General features: G+C 34.0%; 3 protein-coding genes across 4 annotated transcripts; 1 reads left to right on the top strand and 2 right to left on the bottom strand.

The window, feature by feature from the left end:
• The first annotated feature begins 7,744 nt into the window (after positions 1–7,744).
• LOC107015009 (E3 ubiquitin-protein ligase MARCH8) lies at positions 7,745–22,136 on the top strand. 2 transcript variants are annotated; one of them, XM_015215157.2, is made up of 8 exons: positions 7,745–7,951; positions 9,839–10,152; positions 10,303–10,388; positions 11,217–11,363; positions 13,063–13,165; positions 16,702–16,814; positions 17,361–17,473; positions 21,795–22,136. In XM_015215157.2, the coding sequence occupies exons 2-7, from the start codon at positions 9,927–9,929 to the stop codon at positions 17,454–17,456; spliced, it is 771 nt and encodes a 256-aa protein (XP_015070643.1). In that variant the 5' UTR covers positions 7,745–7,951; positions 9,839–9,926; the 3' UTR covers positions 17,457–17,473; positions 21,795–22,136. The 2 variants fall into 2 exon arrangements, with proteins under 2 accessions (XP_015070643.1, XP_027771395.1); XM_027915594.1 differs by lacking the exon at positions 21,795–22,136 and adding an exon at positions 17,586–17,633.
• On the bottom strand, positions 13,172–15,102 carry LOC107015010 (60S ribosomal protein L44-like). The gene is given in 3 exon segments (XM_015215158.2): positions 13,172–14,633; positions 14,636–14,661; positions 14,664–15,102. Coding segments are annotated over 3 exon segments (315 nt in total). The 5' UTR covers positions 14,812–15,102; the 3' UTR covers positions 13,172–14,492.
• On the bottom strand, positions 19,270–19,755 carry LOC107013669 (uncharacterized mitochondrial protein AtMg00810-like). The gene has a single exon (XM_015213527.1). It carries the CDS (start codon positions 19,753–19,755, stop codon positions 19,270–19,272), a length of 486 nt encoding a protein of 161 aa, XP_015069013.1.
• Positions 22,137–22,456: the final 320 nt, after the last annotated feature.

Raw genomic sequence — 22,456 nt, 5'->3', positions numbered from 1 at the left:
CCTAGTGGACCTTTCTTTGGTAGGGTAAATGTGATTGAGTTATGAACTTGTTATGGAACCCTCTTATGTGAACCTGTAATGTGAATTACTCTATGAAAATGAAGGCTAGCACCGAGTGAGTATGGTAAGGGGAGTAGTTCTAGTTAAGTATGAGACTAGATTACAAAGCATGCCATTCATATTCCTTAACCATGTGCCTACATGGGATGTGTCCTAGTTCTACCCTTGGCAAGTAGAACACCCTCATCGGAGTAGGTTAGAACTCCGGATTCAATGAGTTGCTACCATGGTCTATGTCGGTTATTGCCTATTCTCATCATATGGGATACTTACTAGCATTAGAGAAGTTCTATGAAGTTAAGGTAGTGGTATACGACGCTATCTAGACATTGTACAATAGGCTTTGAAGGTGTTAGTGAGAGTTCCTTAAGGGTAATTAATCTAGAGTAATTAAGGATTGTCTAAGCCTTTGGTAGTCTTAAGGATTACTTAGGTAATCTTGAAGAGGTCACTATGGACGTTATTTTCTTGAATTACTTAAGTAAGCTTTTGATAGCATTTGGAAGGAGTATGTCATATCATCTATATGCTAATGTGTTAAGTGAGAATAATTCTATCTTAGGTAGTCTATAGGATCTCTTAAGTGTGTGTGTAAGAGATTATATGGGCGGTCGCTTCACAACTCACTCAAGTGAACCTTAGAATCACCTTCAATAGAAGGATCTCATGTTCATATGTTTGATGTCTTGTAAATGTATCTTGATCTCATTATGGGTTGTCTTAAGGGTCTTTTAGGTGTGCCTAGATAGGGTGTATGGGCCGTCTCTCTTTTTAATACTTAAGAGAATCTTAGGATAGTTTCTAGTGAGGGACTTATGTGCTAAAAGGTGTGCAAAGTGAAGTGAAAGAACTTCACTGTAAAGTGTAACAGTGAATTGGGTTCACACTAAAGTGAAGTGATTTCACTGTAACATTTCTTAAAATGTGACTTTTTGCTTAAATGATTTCTTATATGTTTCTAAGTTATTAAATATTTTTCTCATGCTTATATTATGATGTTTTAATCGAAATTAATGAAAAACATGTTGTTTACTAAACGTCCCTTTTTCGTGATTTTTGCATGGCTTCCATACTTAGTACATCTAATGTGCTAACCCCTTCTTTTCCCTTTTTGACTAAAGTGTAGGGAATTGGGAGTCTTGATGTGTCATGGAGGACGGATAGGTTTTTAAGGCTTGAAGATGAAGTATTGGTGAATCCTCATTGATTCGAGGACAATATCCACATGTCCCTTATGTCATAGTCTTTATTTTATTGTCTTGTATGGGATTGATCCCAAATGTTGTATACTCTACAGTTTAGATGGTTCAAGTAGTTGTTGTAGAGATTTAATGTTTTAAATGAAAGTCTTCCGCTTGTGTAATGTTTATGAAAGAGTTATTCATGTGTGAAGAAAGTTTTAAATTCTTACCTATTTTAGTTTGTTTATTATGCAATGAATGATACAAGAGGCTTAAATGAGACTTCTTGAAGTCTCATTTGCCGTGTGACGACACAAAGATGCCCTAACTTCTAGGGTGTACTTGCAGGTCGTGACAAAGGGGTCTAGATGACAAAAGAATAAGTAGAAGAATCCAAAATACAAACGGATACAACTACAAGGATCCATCAGACTATTTTGTCTTTATCTAATATCATTTATATTTATAATAATATATAGAATACTATAAGAAATTTACTATATATTAAAAATAAATTATGTATGCAATAAAAATGTATTATGAGCGCTTCAAAATATATTACATTTGCTTGATAAGATATTGTCATAATGTATTATAAGTGTACACTAGTAAAATTATCTTTACTTTGCGCGGAAAGTCTTTATCACGAAATATATAAAATAATATTTAAAATCTATCCGTCAATAAAACTAAAACACTTTATATGACATTTTTTTTCCAAGAATGCTAATTTACCTTTTCTTATTGTTCGTTATTTTTTTCCAGCTTTTATTATAAATTTAATGTACAAAATAGATATATCAATAAATCATTCATTTATACTCTAGTATAAAAAATTATTGCCTTTTGTTTTTGTTATGACTTTCAATTATTATAATTGTTGAATAAATGATCATGACATTATTTTATATTCTATTATTATATTGTAATCTTACAAATAAATACATTGTAAGATTTTGTTGCCCAAAAAAGAGAGCATTAAATATTTCAATTATTTTTTTATTTTGCGAGATTCTTTTCAAAATTATCTTTCTATCATATATTTTGAAATAATAACATTGATATATTTAGTAGAGTATTATATTTTTGTTTTGGTTTGATTCGAAAAGAGTAGAGTTAATACCTCATACGGTCACTCAACTATGCACTCTTCTCTCAGAAAATCACTCAACTTTCAATTTTCCCTCAAAAGTCACTCAACTATCCATTATTTCCTCATAAAGTCACTTAATTTTGAATTTTAACTCAAAATTACTCAACTATCCACTCTTTCCTCAGAAAATCACTTAATCTATTAAATTATTTTTTAATTAAAATTGTTGATATTAATTATTTATATAACAAATCAAAATTTTAAAAAATAAAAAATATCATTTAAACCATTTAATGATCCACCCACCAAACCCGACCCATTAAAAAATATAATATGATCCATTTTATTTTGTCCTTAATCCTAAATCATTCCCTCTCTTTCTCCTCTACATTTTTCTTTTTCATTTCCATTGTTAACATGACAAGAGAGGAGAAATCTATGCAAAAAGATTCGAAATTTAGCAGCAAAAGACTTCTTGTTTTGGTGATTTGGTTTAATGAATTCAAAAGATTTGACAGAAGCTGAAGCTCAAGTACTCAATCATGGTCCAAAATCATAAAATGCTACAAAAAAATTGAAAGAATGAACAGTTTTTGCACATGATTTCTGAAAATAATACATTCAAATGACAAGTGACAACTACAGCCCAAAAATTACTTCTTTCAAAATTGATGCAAAATGGCTCAGGTGAAATCAATTGTTTTCCAGATGACATTAACTACTGTTAAATCATTGACCCTTTTAATGTTATTGTGTTTTTCTTCACAAAAATGGAATGCAAGGAAGTAATTTCAGAATCCAGTTATGGTAAAGAACATAACTTTAAGCAACTTTCACATTTACAAAATTCAAGAATTCCAATGAAGCCAACAAATGAAAAAGAAAAATGTAGAGGAGAAAGAGAGGGAACAATTTAGGATTAAGGGCAAAATAAAATGGGTCATAATATATTTTTTAATGGGTCGAGTTAGGTGGGTGGATCACTAAATGGTTTAAATGGTATTTTTTATTTTTTTAAAATTTTGGTTTGTTATATAAACAATTAATGTCAACAAATTTTAATTAAAAAAAATTAATAGATTGAGTGACTTTCTGAGGAAAAAATGGATAATTTTGAGTGACTTTTGAGTTAAAATTCAAAATTGAGTGACTTTCTGAAGAAAGTGTGGATAGTTGAATTGAAAGTTGAGTGACTTTCTGAGAGAAAAGTGCATAGTTAAGTGACCATCTGAGGTATTAATTCGAAAAGAGCAAATCAAATATAAATAGAGTGACTAAATCACAAAATGCTATATTTAAGTGAAAATAATAATCATGTCAATGAGAAAATATTAAAAAAAGAGAAAAAAATTACGATGTTCAATAATTTCTTTTATTGAGTCCACAAACACAATCAATTACATTTTATTTTATGTTCAAAAAATATAAGTAAAATACTATAAGAAGTAAGAAATACTTAAAAATCTTTAACGACGAAAAAGCATAAGAGATAATAAAAAAATATAAAGAAAGTTGCTTATTTATGAGGATAAATTCTTCCTATTGAATTATTAATAATATTACTATGGATGTAAATATCAAACTTCATCTCATGAAATCATTTGATAATTGCCAAAATTTATATACAATTTTTTCTCCTTAATGTTTCTTATAAAAAAGAGTTATTTTCCTATTAAATATTCACATTAATTCATATAAAATTTTGTCAAATTTAATTAAAACAAACTCTTTAATAGCGATCAACTTGCAAAAATAAGTTCCGTACAAAACTCAAAAAAATCATGCATTAATTATGTTTTTTTTTAATTATTTTTTTATAATAAATAAAGCAAATATATTAGCGTACACATATATGGTCGTATTTATTAAAACAATATAACCCAAAAAAACCAACACGATGTGATGTTTATATTTTATACCGTCTATTTTTATCATGATATGGTATCACGATGATATGGTATCATGATATGAAATCATGAGATGGAATTAAAGTTTTGTTTTGACATGCGATTTGAAATTTTGGTGTTGTATATTTTCACATAAACATAAAAATTTCATAAGTTCTAAAACTATTAAAATAGCCCAATTGTTTATTCAATATTATCAAATAAACATAAAATCGTATAATAAATTATTACAATGTTATTTGTTCTCCACTTAAGTAATTGTTTCATCAATATATTCGTGTAAAAATGAAACACCTTTCACAGGCTCTTCAAAATTTCATTACTCAACAAACGTGAAGTGTGAGTTAAAGTGACTATATGTTAGCGAAAATAATAAAGTTTATGTCGGTGAGAATAATAAATTTCAATGATGTGATTATAAATTTTAGGGAAAATTGTATATAATGGCAAACTAATAAATCAAATTAATTGTTATAACCACCCTTTGATTTAATTGTGTCTCGCAGCAAATTGTTTGTCAGTCACCTCTCTCCCTCAAACTCTTGTTCGCCACTCTCCTCTCTCGCTCCATCTCTCGCTCTCTTCCTCTCACTTTTATACAAAAACAAGTGTATAAAATATGTTTCTATTTGTATAAAGTGAGAGGAAATTGTATAAATACATATATTTTTATTCCCCCCTCTCCCCTCTCCCAGATCTCACTCGCCACCCTCGCCTCTCTCGCTTATACAAACAGAAATGAAATGTATAAATTGCGTTTCCGTTTGTATAAAGCGAGAGAAAATTGTATATAAACATGCAAATACACATATTTTCGTCATATACACTTATAATTATGCAATAAAAAAACTCCCTTGCCCAGTTTCTTTTGCCTTTCTCTCTTTCTCGTTTTTTACAATTCAAATTGTATATAATTTTTCTCTTTCTCGTTTTATACAATTCGATTCAATTGTATATTCCCTGCCCAAGTCTCTTTTGCCTTTCTCTCCTTCTCATTTTATACAAATTCAAATTGTATATAATCGTTCTATACACTTATACTTATACAATTCGTCTAATACACTTCGTTTTATACAATTCTCTGCCCAAGTCTCTTTCTCTTTCTTATTTTATACAATTCGCTTCAATTGTATATGTATAGAGAATTATAAATTTATATGTTTGCTATAGAGTGCAATTATGTAAACTTTGCTATAACATACAAATATGAATTTTATGTTTGCTATATGTGAAAGTTGCCCAAAATTTTATTTACATGTGAAAATTGAAATAAATGGTCAGTAAATATAAATGTAGGGTTGTTTTAACAAAATATAAACTCGTTGATCAATTTTTTATTAAAATAACTCAAATCATGATATGGTATTCCCATATGATTCCATATCATGGTTTTTGGAGAATATGGTATCACATCTCATGATATGGAATCGTGAGATGGAATCAGCGTGAAATTGCACGTCCAAACATTGATTTCATCTCAGGATACCATATTGTGATATGGTATCGCATAACCAAACGTCTACTTAATTGTCATGATATTTGTCACGACCCGAAAGCACCCCCTAGAAGTTAGGGAGAATCCTCGAATCGTGGCAAGGCGTACTTAACCCTTTGGGGTCTTGTATAAGCCCAATTATCGTTTATTACATAAGACATGAAAAGTAGTGAGGAATTAAAACTTTTCACGAATAAATTAATAAAAAGGAAATCTTTCATAAATACTTAAGAAATCTCATCATCACAAGTCAAACTTAAGACACAACATATAATATCTTAAGGACACGACTCTTTACATTGAAATCAAATACATATTAAGTCTTAATAATAAAACTAGAAACAATAGACTATATCCTCGAATATATGAGGACATACCAATTATTGAGAGAGTGAATTTCCCAAGCTTCGCCTTCTAATCTACCAAAAAGCCTTCAGCCTATACTTATAGGGTATAGAAAAGTATGGGGTTAGTATAAATAATATATTAAGTATGGCAAATGCAAAAACATGCGAAAAGGGACATTTTAGTAAAATAAGATTTCATGCAATTTAAGTAAAACATTTAAGGATATAAAGGCAAAACATCATAAGAATCATCATTTAACACTTAGATAAGAGTTTCCATAATTTTGAACCAAAAAAGACCATTTACAGTAAATTTCCAAAACTTTACAGTAACTAGATGCCCATTTACAGTGAACAGATTTAAGTCATTACAGTGAAGCATTTCAAGCATTTACAATGAATTCTACTTGAGCAATTAAATGAACTATCCTATTCTAAATGAGTGAACTTCCAAGGCCAAGTGAAAGAGAAAGTGAACTCATTTTTCGTAAGAGTTTACCTACCTCGGGTTATCCTAAGACTCACTAAGGTAAGACATGAAGGAAGTATGCATATGCCTCCTTGAATACACACCAAAGCAATTCTCAAGGCTACCCCTTTCGACTTACTCAACTCGGAAGAAACAAGCCCCTCAATCAATGGCAAGACATTAAAAGACACTCAAAAACCCACCAAAGTCTTCCCTTTCGGAATGCCTACTTAGTGAAATGAGTAGATAGCGTCCCATACCACCACCTACCCTAAGTAGTACATTCTTTTAGAAGGTTTGACACCAAGTCTTCCCTTTCGGAAGGTCCTACCTTGTGCAATGAGTAGATAGCGTCCCATACCACCACCTACCATAACTAGTACGTTCTTTTAGAAGACTTAGTTCAATCAATTCTTTTGTGGGGTTTAGCTTAACCGATATAGACCATGAAAGCTAGACATGGAATCCCGACAATAACCCCTATCGAATGAGGGATCCTCACTTGCATAGGGTAAGGTCATTCTTTTCAACTTTTACATGGCTTTCCCAATGGCTACACCTATGCGCGCGCATAGTTAAGGGATTAGGAGATTGCTACTAAGTAACTCATTATCTACTCGCGAGGAGTACTCATCTCAAGGGGTACATTGAAATACAACATCTCAACTCACGAAGTGTAATTTCCTCTTCTTCATATCCTCTCGGTGCTAGACATAACCTCCACGGATTTTAAACACTTTAAACTATAGGTTAAGGATATCTAGGTCTTAGGAACATCTCATGCAAGTTTCAAATAAAACGAACACATAAAACTCACTCAAACACCTAGAGACACACAAGTGTTATCTAAGGCACACCTTCCGAACGTCATGGACGTTCTTGGACGTTTGACCTCCAAACTTCACACACTGCCTAAGAACACTAAAGTAACTCATTTTAACTTCAAATTAACTCAAGAAATCCTCACGAGGCTTTAGTTCACCTTTGTTTGTTTTGGGGCGTTATAATATCTTTTTTAGAGTCAAATTATAAAATTATAATTAATATTTTACGGTATATTTTTTTCTCATATTAATATACAAGAAATTATAATTAATGATATTTTTTGAACAATTTTTAAATATCTAATTTTTTTATTTGAAATATCAAAATATAATTTAATTTAAAAAAACTTAGCGATGAAAAACAATAATTGGAAAAGTCCCGTCGTGTCCTGTCGTTTGCGAGTTCCAAATTCCAAATTCCAAATTCCAGGCCCCTTTTGGTGCCGATCTTCCAAGCTTCGCCACCGCCCTCCGGCTATTATCAGATTGTTATTCCCTTCCTTTTCATCGTCAACTTGGCCAATGTCTTCGTCGAAGCATCTCCCGATCAACAACTACTCCTGAAGATATATCAGGTTAGTCTTATCCCTCTACATCACCGAGCTTTGTTCTTTAGTTTGGATTCATTTTGTTTCTTAGCTTAAAACTGCTTAATACAAGATCCCATTCGATTCCTTGGGTATTGGACTCAATTTCTGGATAACTTATTGCTTGTTCTATTATCTCAACCCCTACCTAGGCCTTTTGGTTTGCTACGTAGCAGTTTTTTTTTTTATTTAATTAGTTTATACCAATTTTTCCACAATGTCCCTCGACATTTCTTACTCTCGCCATTAAACTCTCCTGCTATTAATCACTGCACATAATGGTACAAAGAGTTAATATCACCATGATGAGGTCAAGCAATTCACCACATTGAATTGTTACCTTTTCCTGTAGTTGACGTGCCATTTATCCAGAAAGACATTCGTCACTTGCTACCGCTCAGCTGTTGTTTTGAGGTATTGAGTGTGCTTTGACTGCTCGCAGCATCTTTGCTTCTTTCGTTCTTTGCCCTGAGCCTTGTACAACAAATTCACAAATTACCTTCTAAAATATGTTCCCCTTAGAGAACAAGGTTAAAAAATAAATGAATTTGTTGTAAATTAAAAATTGTTCTCTTCCGTTATTGATATCTCTTTTTTCTTTTTTTTTTTTGGATAAGATAAGTGGTAAAAATTAACAGCATCAAGAAGATGCAAAATTTACAAGATATGGCATTTGAGCTTGCAAAAAAATCTCTGGCATTTGGACCTAGTAAACAAATTTGCAATGCACCTAGTCTTCAAAATGCCTAAAGCAGTTGACTCTGCATCAAAACATTTCTTGTTCCTCTCTAACCAAATACACCAAAAAATACAAGCAGGTATCATAATCCAGATCTTCTTGATGGCTTTGTCAACTTTCCACAGGCTCCAACTCTCATATGCATCCTTAACTGACTGTGAGGGGTGTGGTCCAATTGATGCCAGAGAGACAATAAAACATGTTCCATAATTCTGGCCACCTCACAATGAAGAAGAAGGTGTCTGGGGGTTTCAGCCTCTTTTTTGCACATATAGCATCTGTTTAGGAACTGGATTTTTCTTTTCTTTATGTTGTCTTGGGTGAGGGATGCCTCATATAGAGCTATTCAGGTAAAAAAAGACTACCTTAGGTGATAGCTTGGTCCTCCAAATGAGTTTCCAGGGCCAGTTAGCTATCACGGGGTTTCTAGAGCACAACTGTTGATACCCTTCCTTGACAGTATAAACTCCTTTCTGGTGTACCCATTTGAGCTTATCAGCTGCCTGGAGATTAATGTGACAGTGTTGTAGTCTAGCAAAAAGGTCTACCAGATCATTCACTTTCCAATCGTGCATATTCCTTCTAAAGCTCAGATCCCAATTGATCCCTTTACAAACATAGAATGAATTCCATTGACGCAAAATAATGTCTGTCACAAGATATCTATATTCATCTAGACAAATTCATATCATCATATAGGCTGGCCTTGCATAATTCTACATATGAAACACTAGGGTGGTCAAAATGTTCAAAGAAAAGTGAAATTCTTGCTTGCTGAAGATGTATGTACTCTTATCATCTCAGGGTTCTTTGATAAGCTTATAAATTATAATATAGTCAAAATTTATGCAGCTACAAGGTCATTGTATCGTAATGGTTTTGTAATTCTTATTTCAATGATGGCAATGTATTTTAAGAGAACAGATCATCTCACAAAAATATAATGCCCATGAAGCATTTCCAGCAATAACTAGATGGTATTTTAGCAGCGATCGTAGCATCCATATGTATAGAGTGGTGTTGCTGCTGTGCATATTATTCAATCAGCTGCTGTTCCTGAGCAGTCGAACCTAAGCAGTTGCATTTATAAGTGGGCTTCAAATTCCTGATCTTCTCAGTTATTTTACTGTTTGCAGTTTTTCCCGTCTATACTGAAATGGTCTGTAGGGACAATCTCCCCAGTGATGAGATTTACAGCATAATTTGGAGTCAAGATTTCTCGCGATGCGAATAGTGTCAAATGATAGCCTGGTAGTGGATAGTTCAGAAACAGAGCCCATCTTATCGCAGATTTCGGTTGTTGAGGAATCTGAGGACACTTCACATTCAACTGAAATTACTGAGGATTGTTTGGAGACTGCTGGTGATCTGCCAAGTGTTGGAGTCTATGAAATTCAATCTTTCTCACATGCTGAACTGTCCCAATGTCGCATATGCTTGGACAATGAAGGTGTTGATTGTGCACTTAGTTTTGTGTAAACTATTAAGGAAGATATGATGAGAATTTGTTGCTTTCAGCTACATGATTGTGATTACATATATCCTCGGAATTATACTTTGTTACTGCACTAACAGCTGGAATTTGGTAAATTTTTTTCAGGAGAAGATCTGATTGCACCCTGCCATTGTAAAGGAACACAAAAGTATGTCCATAGATCATGTCTCGATAACTGGAGATCAACTAAGGTGAATTAACTTATATACATGTTATCTACGAATGGTCAGTCGCATGTCCTAGAAGTAGCCAGAAAATTAGATTCTGTTGGAGAATTTTAAATTTTATTCTCATCAAACTCAGACTGATGTATAATTAGTTTGCATCAAAAGATCACCAAGAAATGCATAATGCATATAGTAGTTTACATTGGAAGTTAGAGTATCTGGAAAGCATATACGAAGTTATCCATTAAGAAGAACTAGTATGCCATAGAATACTCTATGCTCATAGCGCATCTGCGGTTTATATTTATCTATCTATGTAACCCTTGAACGTAAACAAGGTACTTTATGCTTGTTAGCCCTTATACCATTGAAGGAGGTGATAAACAATCTCACGAAGTGTTAATTCCATGTTTGTGAGATCCTTTCAGTTTTACCAGATGCAATGAGAGTATGTTATTTTCTTTATTTTTATTTTTAGGTGCTATACTCTATTTCTTTTTCCTTTTCTCCTGTCTTATGATTTATTCCCATCTTATTCAAGATTCCCTCCATGTATCTGTGGAGATAGTATTTGAAACTATCCTTTATTGAACTATTTTGAGTCTTTGGGTGATGTATATTTTTTTAAAATCAGGTTGCTTGCTTTCTCAATGCAGTAATTTGGGATCAATATTATTAGCTATCAATTGACATCTCATTAGTTCATTGAATTTGGAATTTTTGGCATTAACAGCCGTTCTTTGAAGATAAAGTAATAACATACATTGAAATTTTCATTAATGGTTGTACTTTGTATAAGACATGTTGTCATCTTCTTAATGTTATTAATGTGTTTGTGGCTCCATTTTCTAGGAGGGATTTGCTTTTGCTCACTGTACCGAATGCAGGGCAAAGTTCATATTACGGGCAAATGTCCCACCTGATCGCTGGTGGTTGAGATTGAAATTTCAATTCCTTGTGGCAAGAGACCATGCATTCATTTTTCTCGTTGTCCAGTTGGTATGGACATAATTTCTTTTAGCCAGATTTTCCATTCTGTCTTATGTTCCTACCAGTAGTGTAGTTCAAAGGTGGTGTATAGTTTATGGTACAGAAGTTGGATGTAGCTGTACTTCTCGTTTATGCTCTTCTTGCTTTATATTTATTTACCACTTGTTTAAAACCTTAATTCAATAGTCCAAAGCTAGATTTGCAATGTGACAGGATATGTTTCTTCTGTACTGCCATCAGTAAATAACTATGCTTGTGATGGTGGTTTTACCGTAATGAACAAGAAGACATTGAGGGCCGTCAACAAGAGCCCCCATAAGTTTCTCAAATTAGAAGAGCTTCACACTTACTGCGAAGCATAAGATTATCTTGAATGTTTGCACCTTTTTCTTTTTTAGTTCAAAACGGAGCTTTGGGAGTGTTAATGAGTTAAGTTTGAAGCCTAGGGCCAATTCATTGTTGTTCTTATTTAATTGTGGTTACTAAAGATTTTCCAGACTGGACAATTTCATTAATGAAAAGAAAAGCAGATGCCTGACATCTATTTATTTTTTATTTTTTTTGATAAAGTAAAATACATGCATGTACTAGCATTTTTTTTTAGAATTAATTCTTTAATAATGGTTTTCGGCTAAGGTGTGAGCAAGAGTATCTTCCTTGGGGTCTACCACCATAGCCTTTTCCTTTAGTATTGTGGTATGTTTACAAATTTCATTTAAAAGGGCATGGGATTCATTTCATGGTGAAATAGTGTGCCCAATATTCAAAAGATTCTTCACCTGCATTCACTCGATTATGCTTCAATCAAAATTAGCTAGGATCAGTTATATGATTTCTTTGGGTCCGTCAGACTTATAAGATGCATTACAGTTAAGACTATTTTCTATGTTGGTCAACCGACTGCAGTCCTGCTTTTATCCAGGTTTGATATTGGATCAGTTTTGCTGCATAGGTGTTTGTTATAAGTAGGTTTAAAAGGTTAAAGACCTTGAAATTTCTTACATTTTTTTTTCTGGTTTCTCTCATCTGTTCAATATTTCAACTAATGTAGATAAATGATACATAGCTAAACTGGCAAATACATTGTGTAATACTAGGTCACTTGGCCCTCCAATTCCTATGAATATATGCCCCCTTATTCAGTGGCAAAGTCATGATTTTCACTAAGGGATTCAAAAGTGAAATAAGTAAATGCATGAAAAAGCTGGGGGATTCATCATCTACTATATAAATTAAAAAATTAAGTTTGACCTTGTATGGGTTTGGACATCAGATGAACCCTTTTGCACCCCCCTAGTTCTTCCCATGCCCTTACACAGTTTATTGTTAGAGCGAGACCGTCCTTTTCCTTTCAGAGATCTTCCATAAGGTTAGACCTCTTGGTTGGGCAAAAATCATTGTGCAATTCTGTCATCTTTATCATGGACCAGGCATGCGCTCCTTCTAGTCTTTCCTATTATCACGTCAAAGAGTTTCCAAAGTTATTTATGCCAAGAAGCTCGGAAGTGAATCTGTGTTTGATCATAGAATGTACAAAACCTAGGGAGGAAAGCTAAACCTAGGACCCAATGAGATACATATAAGTCTTGGAGTTTTTTTCTGTATGATTGCAACTTATTGATGTTGTATAATGATACGACTGTTTCCATGCATATCAATTGTTTCCAGTAACTGTCCTTGCTGATTGTTGAATGAACAATTATCACAGATTGTAGCATTCTTAGGTGTACTTGTATACAAATTCTACGGAGAGGAGCTAAGGGAAATGTTTGGCTACCGAGAGCATCCATATGGCTTTTATACAATGGCAGGTATTTTCTGACTTGATCCATCAGATTAACCTTCGTTAGAACTTGTGGGCATTAAATGTTATGCTTGTTGGTTTACAAATCACGTTTTGGTTACATCGTCATTTTGTCAAAAAATGTAATTATATATGAAGTTTTGATCATTGACCTTTATAAAAACTCTAGCTGTATAGTCCTTGTTGATGTGAAGATTTATGTGCCATCAAACGGCTTCTTAAATTTGTCCTAGGTTTGCTTGGTTTAGAAACCGTTTGGTTGTGGGAGAATTTGTTTCACTTTCAGTTTCTTCTTTCTGGAAAAAGTCGTAAATGCCTTGATTTGTGTTTAGGAGAATAAAATGACTAAACATCTTTAGATACTATTGAATGTATTTTTGGAAAGAATACACTGAGGGAAGAACAATAATTCAGTTTTGGGGAATAGGGTGGAATTACTATGTCGGTCGAAAGGAAAAGGTGCTGGTAGCTTTTCAGTTGTTAGTTTAGTTCTTTGTTTTGCTTTCAAGAAAGCTGGCCTTACTTTGCCGCATTCAACGCAAAGATATATAAAACCGATTCCTGCCTCCAGGAGAGAGGAAACGCTTACCATGAACTGATCAATGAAATTATACTTCTACAGGGGTGAATTTGATAGGTAATGCCTGGTTGCTGTCTTGTTAATAACCTTGTTGATCTGAAGTCATGAACTGTTGTCCCCACCTGCTATCATTTGAGATGTTAACTTTTTTATGATTAAATATCATTTGAGATGTTAATTATCAAAACCATGTGCAATTGTGACACCACTTTGATAAAAAAATTAATCAACATGATGGCAATGAATCTGATATAACAATATTAATCACCTATTGCACAATGAAAAGAGAAGTTTTGCCTTTTCAACAGTTTAATACATAATTTCTTTGTGGACTTCGTGAAGAACAAATCACAGAGGAAATTAGGGAGTCATATAGGTAATGCCATTTTGTTGGAATCAAATTAATTCCACTATAAGTCAGTTACCCTTATCTCAAAACAAAAAATTAATTCCACTATATGTCCTCAGCAGATTATTGAGCAGTTTAATTTGATGGACTGTTCTTAGTTTTGTTCCCAGCTCAAGATCTCCATCCCGTGCATAAGTTTCCACATTTTTCGTTATATTTGGTCTAGTGTTTGCAAGTTCTCTTCTTTTTTTTTGGATAGGATCTTCATATAACTATCATAACGGAAAACCATCTATTTTAAGACAATGTAACATAACAGAACCAACATCCAAAATAACCAAAGTTCAACATTGCAACATAAGAGAAGGCAAAGAAAAGGAAGTTCTTGGTGACTTCACAGGCAATCTAGAAAAGAGAGGTTCCCTTTCCTTTCTTGTCCTCACTAATTACAAAATGCTTGCACCTCTTGCTTGGGTGCTGTGAGACATGCTTGCAGCCTCGGCATTGCAACCTCATCACGATCTTCTTTGTGGTCTTAGCCTTTTTTGGTGGAAGATGGGCTTTGTCTGACCTGGTAACCAGACTGCTTCCTGTTAAAAGGGTGCTTACCCTGAGCAGCCAAGCTGTCTTTCCCCTTCTTGTATTGTGTGACCTTATGCAAGGTGTGCTTTTTACGCTCCTTGGACTTGCAGTAGGTTTTATATGTATTAGGAACGCTCACCATATTCAAAGGCTCAGAGGTTTGACAGAAATAGCAGAGAGCACAATCTCCTTTCAGCTGGTGCGCAGAAAGGTATCTTTTGATTTGATTAGCTATAGGTAATTGTCAGATGTAGAAAAATCTCCAGGTTCAAGGAATCCCTAATTTGTCTTAAAAGACAAACTATTGAAAATTGGAAATGATATAGAGGCTTCATACCTAATCCTACTTGTTTGTGATGGAGGTGTTGTTCTTATTTCATGCATTGACAAAAGCTTATTGTTTATGTTCACTTAAAACAACTTGATATGTAACAATTAGTTAGATGTTCAAATGATTAGACATGACATGTCTTCGCTCACGGAAGACGTGTCCTAGATAGGAAAGCAGGGAGGTTGAGGATAGGGTTGAGGGTTAGAGTAGGTAGTCAAGCAATTTTTCTCTTTCCGGTGGGTGAGCATGGTTCTGGCTTAGAGCACATTGTGCTCCCTCTTCTACTTATAAGTACATTATTATTAGTCTTTTTTTTGAACAGGTAACATTTTTGTGTATTAATAGCAAACTACACAAAGGGTGTGTAGTCCCCCATATTTACATCCAGATGAGCAAAAAAAAAGCTCCTAGTCCTTAATCTTCTCTTAAGGAGTTGAGTACATCATTAGCTGATTCGAACTCCTCCATTAAGCTATGTTTACACCAGAAAAAGAAAAGTCCTAAACATTTCAACTTTAGTTTCTGTATACTAATGGCTTTGTCTTCAAAACAAACTTTGTTTCTTTCTCCCCAGACAATCCACCAAATACAAGCCGGGACAATTTTTCATCTCTCTTTCTGATTGGAGGGGTTGGTATCACTATTCCAACATTTCAATACATCAGATACTCTTCCGGAACATGTTAGGATAAGTAACCATTAAGGAGGAGTTGCCTATCCATTTGTCTCTCCAGAAACTGATATATTGTCCATTCCCTGCAATTAAGTGTTTGTGTTGAGAGAACTCCTCCTATAATTTGATATACTTCTCCAGACACCAACTCCATATGGAGCCATTGAAACATTAGAACACCAGTGGTTTAGTGCTCCATGTTTAGCAATAATCACATCCTTCCAAAGGTTATGCTCCTCTTGAGTGTATCTCCACAACCACTTCATAAGTAGGGATTTCTTGTGCAGTGCTAAGTCTCTAATGCCCGCCTAACTTTTTTGGTAACAAGACTATTGGCCACTTGACCAAATGGAATTTAAGGCTTTTGTTATTCCCTTCCCATAGAAAATTCCTTCTGGTTTTGTCCAGTTCCTTCAAAGCCTTACTAGATATGGGATGTAGTGACATATTATATGTTGGGATACTATCAAGTACACTGTTCTGTTTTTAGTGAGGTCTTGGTTTTTATCACAAAGACCTGTTTATACACTTGGATACATTGATTGCAATATACAATATTCTAATATTTAACCATTATGTGAGTTGATCATGCGATGAAATGTTCTGGTCAACCAGTTCAAGAGAATACAGGAACAAGAGGTAAAAACAATTCTGAGATGTAGGTCTTATGGTTCTCGTATTTCTTTCTTATTCAGTAGTGTTGAATCTATGGGAAGTTTTACAGTAATGTTATTGTTCTATGGTTGGATGCAGTACCTCCTGTATCTTTAAGTGATCATTTGCAATCAAGATATAACACTCTCTTATTTTTCTGAATCATATGAGATCTAATTGATAGTATGGGATGTTTATCAAGAAGAGAAGACTGACAAAGGAAAATGTGTGCGGTCTGATGCAGCAATGCATCCATTCTAATAATGTTTAGTGGATTAGATGTGTTCCTGTGCTTTATTGTGCCCTTTAAAATGATTTGTGAGCCTTTACCCTGCTTATTAACTTGCCGACTAATATGTCTTCTTTGATTGCAGTTTTGGCAATTGTACTGGTGGGTTTGCTTTATGGTTTCTTCATAGCAATAATTTGTGGACAGAGAATTAGTGAACGCCATTATCATGTCCTTGCCAAAAAAGAACTGACGAAGGTGTTGCATCTACTGCTAAGACACAGACATGCTTATGCATCATGGACTTTGGCATTATTTTGTTTATGCCCCGTCCCTTTCAACTTTATTAGTAATGGGGTTGTTTGGTTTATGGCCTAGTTATACGAGAATTATGGTCCGAGATTAATTATACGGTGAATAACTATGCAAGGATTGATGGGGTGAATAAGTAGGAATGCGATGAATATACATGGATTGTTAATGTAGTTAGATGCTCATATCCATGTATGCTTATACAGGTTTTCATATTCTATATTCATAGATTCTTGTGTACCGAAATTTGTATACATTTGTTTGGTTTCTGGTTTCAAATTCTGCATGCTGCATAGCTCATTTTATATATGTACTGATAATATTTGGTTTCCGGTACTAAATGTTGTATAGATTTTACATCGTAAACCAAATGTTGTTTAATTGATATGGAATTTTTATGGAGATTAAATGTTCATATATTGCAAAACCAAAGGACCCCCACCACCCACCCACATGTTTAATTTGCTTACACTTTTATTGTTGTATTGACAGGAATATGTGGTAGAAGATCGGGAAAGGTTAACGAAAGATGTCCCAGTACTTGATCCTAATCACGTTACAGAGCTAAGAATGTTGGGGCTCTATTGAGATTTATGGCAATCTAGGTAGGTACTCTAGCTACAATGACATCTGATATTATATGCTGAAGTTGCACATTAATTTTTGTCATATTGACATGTTTGGTTGCACACAATTATGCGACTCCACCTTCCACAGTATCAGGAATGGGGACAGAAGGCTAATCTGAAAAAGAAATTTTTTGAAGTGATTCTGAGCTTGTTTGATTATCAATTTCAATGTCTTAGTTCAAATTGTTATAAGAAGGTGAAGTGGAAGTAATTAAGTCATATTAGATTAAAGAACAGACCTCTCTATACATCATCCTTGTATAAAAACACTTCACTATAAAAGCCATTTTTTTCTAGGAACCTATCTTTTATGTTATATTTTACCTCTATAACAACTTTTTACCTATAATAGCAACAATCAACAACATACCCAGTATATCCCGCAAGGTAGGGACTGTTTCAGTTAGACCCTCTTCTCAAGAAGAGATGAAAAGTAAGAAGTAGCAGGATATTAAGATAAAGTGCTTATTTTTGTTCCACTTTTAGTATAAAGAATGTTTCTTAGAGGCGGAATTTTCTTTATTGGATTTGATAGAAGTGATAGGATACCATGAATGAGTTCTAGGCTTCTGTTTGGTTGTGGTGATTTTTGTCTACAAATATAGTTGCAGCACAGCCCTAGTTTTCTCAATACCTAATACCAATTTTTTTAAATTCTTTTTTTAACCACTAAGCCTTGGCGATGCATTCTTATCGCACAACACCTCGGATGCGAGCCTTTATTTCACCCACCCTGCTCCAATACGATGTGCGACATCATCATCAATCTCCCCATCTCCCTAGATTATGGACTCAAGATACTTGAAACTTCTTTTCATGGTATGAATCGCGTATCGTTCTTCACTTCCACCTCTGTCTAATGCATCACGTCACTGAACTTGAACTTCAGGTGCTTTATTTTAGTTCTGCTTAACCTGAAACCTTTTGACTCTAGAGCATGTCGCTAAACTTCCAGCTTGTGGTTAACTCCAACTTGTTTCTAATCAATTGGTACTATGTCATATGTGAATAGCTTACGTTACAACACCTGCCTTTGAATGTGTCATCTGAATTCGTCCATCACTTGGGCAAATAGTAACAAACTAAAGGTTGATCCCTCGTGCAAACCCCATCATTACTGGAAGTGTTCTAAGTCACCTTCCGTTGTTCTAACCGGGGTTTCGACTTTAATAATAGTAAATTTTGACCCTTGAAAGATGGAACACTTTTGGCTTATGGAATACAAATATGCCCTAATTGTCAAATTTACACAGCGTCCATTGAAGGATAGACAGTGAAGAAGAAAGAAGAAATGTGTTCGATCTTATTATTGGATACAAAAAACTGACTCAATACAATGAATCTGATGCATATATATACACCAGTGAACTCGACATTTCTAACTGTATTTTTTTTTTTGATAAGGTAACTACATTTCTAACTAACTATACTAATAAACTCGGCTTGCTTATTACTCAAATACCCTTCTTACACATCATTATCAAGTTATCCCTATTTCATTACTCCTCAAGCTAGTGGGTGCAAAAACATTCAACACACCTAGCTTGCCAACCAAATATTCATGATGTATTCTGGGCAGTCCCTTGGTCAATATATCTGCAAGTTGTTTCCTTAGAGGTCACATGCACTGACCTCACCATACCTTCTTGTATTTTCTCCCTTATGAAATGACAATCAATTTCTATGTGTTTTGTCCTCTCATGAAACAGAGGATTGGCTGCTATCTGTTGTGCTGCTTTGTTATCACTAAAGATCATGACTGATCAGTTATTTCACTCCCTAACTCTTTCATCAACGCAGTCACCCATACTACCTCTTGACACTGGATTTGCCATACTCCTATACTCTGCCTCTGCCGAGCTTCTGGAGACCACATTTTGCTTCTTGGATTTCCATGATATTAAGGAATCACTATGCTTGACTAAAAAACCTGAGACTGTCCTTCTTGTGTTAGGGCATGATGCCCAGTCTGCATCACAAAAAACACTCAACTTATTTGTTTTATGGATGCTCAACAAGATCCCAAGTTCTGGTTCTCTTTTAACATATCTCATCTCCCTGATTGCCGCCTCCCAGTGTGATTTTTTTAACTGCTGTAGGAACTGACCAAGTGTTTGAACTGAAAAAGCTATATCTGATCTAGTTAATGTGAGATATAACATTTTTCCTACCAAGCTTTGATACTGCTCTATGTTCTCAAAAAACTCATCATCTGCTCTTCCTATTGATTCATTCAATTCTTGTGTAGTAAGTCTCATGTTTGCCTCAAGTGGTGTTCAAACTGGTTTAGCACTTCCTAGCCCCAAGTGTGAGATGATTTCTAGTGCATATTTTCTCTGATTTATCAGAATCCCTTTTTGTGATCTGCTAAACTCCATTCCAAGAAAGAATTTCAACTCAGCAATGTCTTTGATCTTAAAAGCCTCGTGTAAAGAAGCTTTTGTTTGTTCAATGAGAACCATGTTACTTCTTGTGACCAACATGTCATCCACATAAACCAATATCACTACTATATCTGAACCTTGTCTCTTGATGAATAAAGAATGATCCAAACTACTTTGAATAAAAGCTGAACGAAAAAGTGCCTAACATAGCTTCAAATTCCATTGCCTACTTGCTTGCTTAAGACCATATAGGGACTTTTCTAGTTGCATACAACTGAGTCCCCCTGACTAGGAAATCCCTCAGGCAATTGCATATAAACTTCATTCATGTAAATCATCCTGCAAAAATGCATTATAAACTTTTAAGTGATGAATGCATTACTAATATTTCAATGAAAAAGTTTTTTGATCACCATAGTATGTACCGAAAAATATTTGGTCAAAACGTTGGACCTATTATTAGTTAACTTCATAATTTTATCTGTTCTTCTATCAAATAAAATCTTTCATTCATAAACAAGATCAAACAGGTCGTATTTGCAAGGGTATACCAAAAGGAATCGAAACTGTCAACCATATAAAGGCAGAAACCAATTTCCGCCATTTCTTCTGTCTAACTATAACTCTCTAACTATTTCAGCTCTTAAGAAGATCCAGTGTTTAATGGTATTCTGATAAGTTAATGAACAATGAAGAAACAATTGGCTATTAATCTATGTGTTAGACTCACATAATTAACCAACATATGGAACATAAATGGAATCCTCTTCTTCTCAATCTTTCTTGAGTCAAATTTATCTTTTTAGCTACCAACCAGGTGAAATGCATAACCTTCGTAGGAGCATTAGTCGTCCAAATAAACTTCCATGGACGAAAGATAAATTCTATTGAGTGGTGGTTGGGTTGACATTGTTTTATAGGGTAGAGTGCTGGTTAGTCAAAAATAGAGCAATACTACAACAAATGAACTACATCAGATAATAGATAGTAACAGAAATCGAAAAACAAGACACTAGAAGAGTAGTCCTATGACTACTAATAAGAGCAACAAGACAAAGCACTCCTACTTATTAATCTTCTACCCTAATTCATATCATCCACACTTTTGTATCTAAGGTCATGTCCTGAGTGAGTTGCACTACACCATGTCCTATCTAATACCCTTTCTCTAATACTTCTTTGGTCCATCTCTAACTCTCCTGAATCCATCCACAACCAACCCTCTTACATCTCCGCACTGGGCATGCATGCATCTTCTCATCACATGCCCGAATCATCTCAAACTTGTTTTTTGCATCTTGTCTTCCACCGATGTCACTCCCTCCTTGTCTAGGATATCCTTATTTTAATCATATCTATCCTAGCATACCCACATTAAAAAAAATTATAAGGTAAGGTTGTTATCGAGAGGTTTGATACTAGTTCTCTAAATGATTTAAGTGATTTGGAATCCCAATACAGTAAATGTGAATGTTTAGACGAAGTGTTCTGTAAATTAGAGAAGGGGTACAACCAAGATAATAGTGGAAGTGTTATGTCACTACACTAAGAGTTATTTACTGTTATTTTGAAACTAATATACTTTATAAAAAAAACATAGATGCTACATAGTCGTGAGTAGTGCCGGCAAAAGGAGCCCATATTTTAATGGGTTGGGTGAATTATTTTTTATATGGGTTGATACCTATATTCAACCCATAAAAATATGGGTAAATTATGGATTAGCGAAATTGGTTAAGCTTAGAACCTTTATTTACTCAAAATTCGTAATATCATTAAAAATAGTAAGTATCGCTGCCAAGTTCAAAGGTTTTTTTTATATGTATTTTCTCTTTTTAATATCTTGTTGTTTTCATGTTTTACTTGTATTATTGGTACTACTTAAATAGTTTTGATTTTTGTATCCAATGCAGCAATTACTCACCCTCGCTGGATTATATATAGCTATAGTTTAAGCGGGAGGATATGGTTGTGCTGCCAAAAGATATTGAAGCCAGTAGAGAGTAGAGTGTACTGACCCAAACAGGGCTTTTGGGAGGGGTGCAGATGCTTTTTATAAATTTTAAACCACCTGTTTTAGGTGAAACTTTCAGAATTGGTTTATTTTGAAAAGTGCTGCATGCCAAAAAGAGTTTCGGTTATTGAGTTAGTGTTTGGCCAATTTACTTGAGAATGGCTTTTTTTTTTTGCTTTTAATCTGTTTAAAAAATAATGACACTTTTTATAAGAAGCTATTTTTGTTTAAGACCTCAAAATTCAAGTTAATCCAACCAAGTCAAACATTAAAACTGAAAGAGTGATATATGTAGTGGTAATTTGTGTGCATCCGATTTTTAGAGTGCTTTTGAGTGTTAAATTATTTTTAAAATGAACTTCTATTATGAATAGATGTATTGTTATGATGGTTTGGTAAATTTGAATTTATATATAATGTACTGACCTTAAACAGAAAAGTGTAGAGGAAAAAATGAAGATAGAAAGTTAGTATGTATGTGTGTGTATCATCTAGTAGGAGGGTCAATGGTACGGTTTGATCGCTTATTTTTAAAAATTATATTATCTCAATTTTTTAGGT

Source organism: Solanum pennellii, chromosome 3, assembly GCF_001406875.1.
Source record: "Solanum pennellii chromosome 3, SPENNV200".
Classification (NCBI taxonomy): domain Eukaryota; kingdom Viridiplantae; phylum Streptophyta; class Magnoliopsida; order Solanales; family Solanaceae; genus Solanum; species Solanum pennellii.
Note: the sequence above shows the minus strand (reverse complement) of the source record. Positions and strands in the feature narration are given on the sequence as shown.

Coding starts and splice junctions, on each gene's coding strand:
- LOC107015009 (XM_015215157.2), top strand. CDS start 9,927: ATGCGAATAGTGTCAAATGATAGCCTGGTAGTGGATAGTTCAGAAACA. Junction 10,153..10,302: donor CATATGCTTGGACAATGAAG/GTGTTGATTGTG, acceptor AATTTTTTTCAG/GAGAAGATCTGATTGCACCC. Junction 13,166..16,701: donor TGGCTTTTATACAATGGCAG/GTATTTTCTGAC, acceptor CTTTGATTGCAG/TTTTGGCAATTGTACTGGTG.
- LOC107013669 (XM_015213527.1), bottom strand. CDS start 19,755: ATGAGACTTACTACACAAGAATTGAATGAATCAATAGGAAGAGCAGAT.